Source organism: Phaethon lepturus, unplaced genomic scaffold (genome assembly GCF_000687285.1).
Source record: "Phaethon lepturus isolate BGI_N335 unplaced genomic scaffold, ASM68728v1 scaffold12383, whole genome shotgun sequence".
NCBI classification, from domain to species: Eukaryota; Metazoa; Chordata; class Aves; order Phaethontiformes; family Phaethontidae; genus Phaethon; species Phaethon lepturus.
In genome coordinates this window covers 25,993-30,139 of record NW_010527012.1, presented here as the reverse complement: position 1 = coordinate 30,139, position 4,147 = coordinate 25,993, and the positions used below count along the sequence as shown (strand labels likewise).

The 4,147-nt window shown below is 36.2% G+C and overlaps 1 protein-coding gene across 1 annotated transcript in view; it reads left to right on the top strand.

Moving 5' to 3' along the window:
• Positions 1-2,846, top strand: part of LOC104617834 (multiple C2 and transmembrane domain-containing protein 1-like) — a 28,376-nt gene extending 25,530 nt beyond the window's left edge. Inside the window, exons 6-8 of the mRNA XM_010283258.1 lie at positions 322-423; positions 769-843; positions 2,721-2,846. Of these exons, the coding sequence (XP_010281560.1) occupies positions 322-423; positions 769-843; positions 2,721-2,846 (303 nt within the window). The remainder of the gene's footprint in view (positions 1-321; positions 424-768; positions 844-2,720) is intronic.
• The last annotated feature ends 1,301 nt before the right edge of the window (positions 2,847-4,147 follow it).

The window sequence follows — 4,147 nt, the reverse complement described above, 5'->3', positions numbered from 1 at the left end:
TGCTGAAGGGGGTGGGGGGAAAGAAAAAAAAAAAGAAAAAAGAAAAAAAAAAATTTGCAGCTCTGTGTCTGTCATTTCTCAGCCGAGGTCTGTAATAAGAACACTAAAATTTTAACATACTCAATTCACGGCCATGTTGAATCCCATGATAGTTAATTTTTCCTGACAGACTCGGTCCTGGTAATGAACAGGTACTTGTCAGACTTGCCACAGTTGTTTTGGGTTCTCTGTCAGTTTCAGCAGCTGGGGGTCAGGGGTCACCGGGGGGGTGTATTCAGCGGAGACCGCGAGACAGACGGCTGTCATGTCCTTTTCCTGCAGATTCAAAATGGTGAACAGAAAGCCTACGTCTTGAAAAACAAGCAGCTGACAGGGCCAACAAAGGGGGTCATCTATCTTGAAATAGATGTGATTTTTAATGCTGTAAGTCTTAACTTTGGCTTTTTTGTACTGCTAAAGAGTTCAGTTTCATGAAAGCTTTTGTTCCTGATTTGTGGAGAATTTCTGTCATTCCTCATTTTCCCTAAGCCTTGATGTATACTACAGAATACTCCTCTGCCACTGCCTGGCACACCCACTCTTTTTGTTGCTGCTGCCGCTGCCGTTGCGGCTAATGTAAGGAGCAGCAACTCCTGCCTCTGTGTACGTTTGTGTGTCGCGGGTTTGGCAGCCATGACTTGGAAACTTCGTAATTTTTGCAAATTGAAGCATGTGTTATTAGTAAGGAGCGAGTAAGCCTGAAATATTGACACACATTTTAATGCGTAGGTGAAAGCCAGCATACGAACCTTAATGCCCAAAGAACAGAAGTACATTGAAGAGGAAAACAGACTGTCTAAACAGGTAAAGAGTAAGGAAACACTAATCCTTTCCAAAAGCCTTAATATCAAGTGTGCACATCCAAATATCTGGTATCATACTGCTGAGTGTAAAGAATAACATTTTCATTACCTGTTTACAAAAGAATATGATAGGTTGGAAAAGGCAGAAACAAAATACATGGGTTTATTGTGTCTCTTCTATAAATTGCAGCTTAATTTCCATGAAATACGTGAATAAGAACAGAGTTGAAACCATCAGGTTCCACACATATCAGATTATAGCACAGGTGCATGTAAACTAAGTCTTGCATAAATTTTTGCTGCTAACCTTGACCCAAAAGATCTCCATTTGTTGCAGGGTCGAGAGTCTTTCAACAATCTTTTAGCCAAATTTTAAACAAGTTAATTGAGTAAGGTTTGAATGAAAGGTGAAAGCAAACTAAAACTCTTTATTACTTTCGAGAGTCCTGTGAGTAGAAAATGTCTGGACTCTTTTTGTTTTTCCTCTGGATATTTTTGCTACACACAGCTTTAATGTTTTGGTAAAAAATACTTAAACTCACATCTTATCTTTTTCTGCACTTGAACTATTTTTGATCCAATTTTTCATGTTCCACAAATGATGTATTTTATATGCAGAGAACTGGGCTTTTGGTTTGACTGTGGAAACAAGATTTTTGTTGTTTGCAGTGAAAAGGCAAAGGTCTCAAAACTGTTTTTTATTTTGCTGAAAGCTTATAAGCTTGAGTGTAATCTAAATTATCTACTGGATGAATTTTATATCAGTTGTATGACGTATTTCGTTAAAAAAGATTTCAAGATTCGCAACATTTCTTTCTTTACTGTTGCAAGTAATGCAGTTACTAAAGCTGCATTTTGCATATCTATTCCAGCAAAGAAGCAGCAAGGCCTTTTATTCAAGATTCATTCTTCTCACCCCTTTCATAACAGAAAATGGCACTGTAATTTTTGCAGATGGCAGGAGGAGCAAACTTTAAATACCCACTTCGGGTTGGTGGTTTTTTAGATTAGCTTGCACGGGGTTCCCCACCACAATACCATTTAAGGTAGGGGAAAAAAGGAATCTTTATGACTGATGCAGTTGCATTTTAAAAATCCACATTTTCCAAGAGCGAACATGTCTAGCATTTTCTGTGCGACTTGGTACACAAATCAAGTCATTCACTGGTTTGTTCACTTTTTTTGGTCAAGTCTGTTGCCATTTTAGAGGATTTAAGGGTATTCTCCTGAATCAAAACCCAGCATGCTTGTGTCTCGTCTCTATATAGATTGAATGTATGTAGTTAAAGTTATGTTGATAAATACTTAAAACCCTCTCATCAAAGTACATCACTGTAGACAAGTTTGTTACAAATGGAGGAAAAATTGTATGTAGAGGGTGCAAGTGATCTTAATTCAATTAGAGCAGTGATTTTGCATGCGTTCAGGTTAGTGTCTTGCAGCATCTTTTCATTAAGAAAGGCCAAAATTTCTTAAATTTAAAAATTTAAAAGTGTATTTCAAAATTTAAAAGTGAATTTAAAATTCAAAATTTAAAAGTGCTTGAGAATGGGGAAAGTCTCGCCTACTTAATAAAACTCTGAAATCTTAATAACAAAACCTTTCGTGAAATTTTGCAAGTGGCCTTTTAAAATTGAACGGTAGTTTGTGTACCATTTAGAGTTAAATTCAACCAGCATCAGATGACACAACTAACAAATTCTCTCTCCTCCAAGTCTCTCAAATTTTAAACTATCTTTCTCAGTTTGTGAGCTAGAGAGCTTAACATGTTATTTTCTCAATCTTCACCCAAATTAAGAATGGCAATAACGTAAGCGTGAGCCTCCTCTGAAGCTTTTGGGGTTTTGAAACATTTTCATTCTTTCATCTTTTTAACAGCTACTGTTAAGAAACTTTATCCGGATGAAGCGTTGTATCATGGTGCTCATAAATGCCGCGTACTACATTAGCAGTTGCTTTGACTGGGATTCTCCCCCAAGAAGTCTTGCTGCTTTTTTGGTATGATCTTCCTTATATTATTGTTAATCACGCTGGTGTATTTGTGTTCTAGACGGAGAGATAATACACTTTGATCTAGGGGTTTCTCTATTTTATTTATTTAAAACTTTGCATTATGGACATTCTGCAAATCATGTTTATTCACTTTTTTAAAAAAGTAATTAAGTTTAAAATGTCACACAAACAAGATAGAAAGTTGGGGGTTGTAATTTATAGTTGTACAAATAACGTAAGCGAGTGATACCACTCAAAATACAGTCGGTGAACTACTGAATGATGTATCTTGAGCTTCTCCCACATTTCTTTTGTTAAATTTTGTTTGGCCACCTTCTATATTGCATATGTACACTAAAACTTCACAAATTCTTATACATATTATGACTGTAAACTTAGCATTACTTTGTCCTCCACATATTGATATATGTTACACCTGTAACTTTTTTAGAAGTGGAGAGCTCTGGACCCAAATGGTTGCTTCCTTACTAAGTTTTAGTGGTCTTGGTTTAAAAAAAAAAAAAAAAAGAAAAAAGAAAAAATAACAAACCAAACCAAAAAAAAACCAAAACCAACTTTAAAATCACGAATGCAAACAAACTGGTACCTTTCAAACATTGAGCTCTGGTCATAGTTAATTGTGAATTAATAGTGGGTTAATTTTTAGTGATTTAAATGAATCTGCTATTTCTCCATAAACATTAGCTTTATTAGAATTAACCTTTTTTTCCCTGTTAAATTTTGAAAATTCTAAGCATAATTGTAGATTACATTGAGTTTCCCAGATCGGTATCTTTTTACTTTCAATATCATATGAGCTACAAACAAGACTAGAGTCCCCATTTGTTTTTTGCCTGAGCCATCCCACCAGGAGTGAAAATGTATGCATGGGCACACTTTCTGGAATAACTAGATTTATTAAGTTGGCTGAAATACTGAAGTTATGAGCCACTCCACCATTAATATGAACAGGGAATAGTTTTGATCTTACTTTGAATAATTATAGAGGGAATCTGGTGACAGTGCTCCTGGCTTGGGTGCCTGAAGCTCAGGTGCCTGAAATTTGGAGAAATCAGATAAGACATTGGAGCATTTTACTGCACTGGAGCACACACTAAATCATGGTGTTTTGCAGGAAGTTTCTTCTATCAAGGCTCCATTTGTAGCATGTGACTTGTTAAAATGTTAAATGTTAAACATTTAACATTTAACCCTGTGGCCTGTCAAAGGATGGCAGCACGCTGTTGGTCCTTGGTTGCAATGTTCACCAGGAGTACAGGAGATACATGTGCCGTTCAAACACTCAGCCTTTG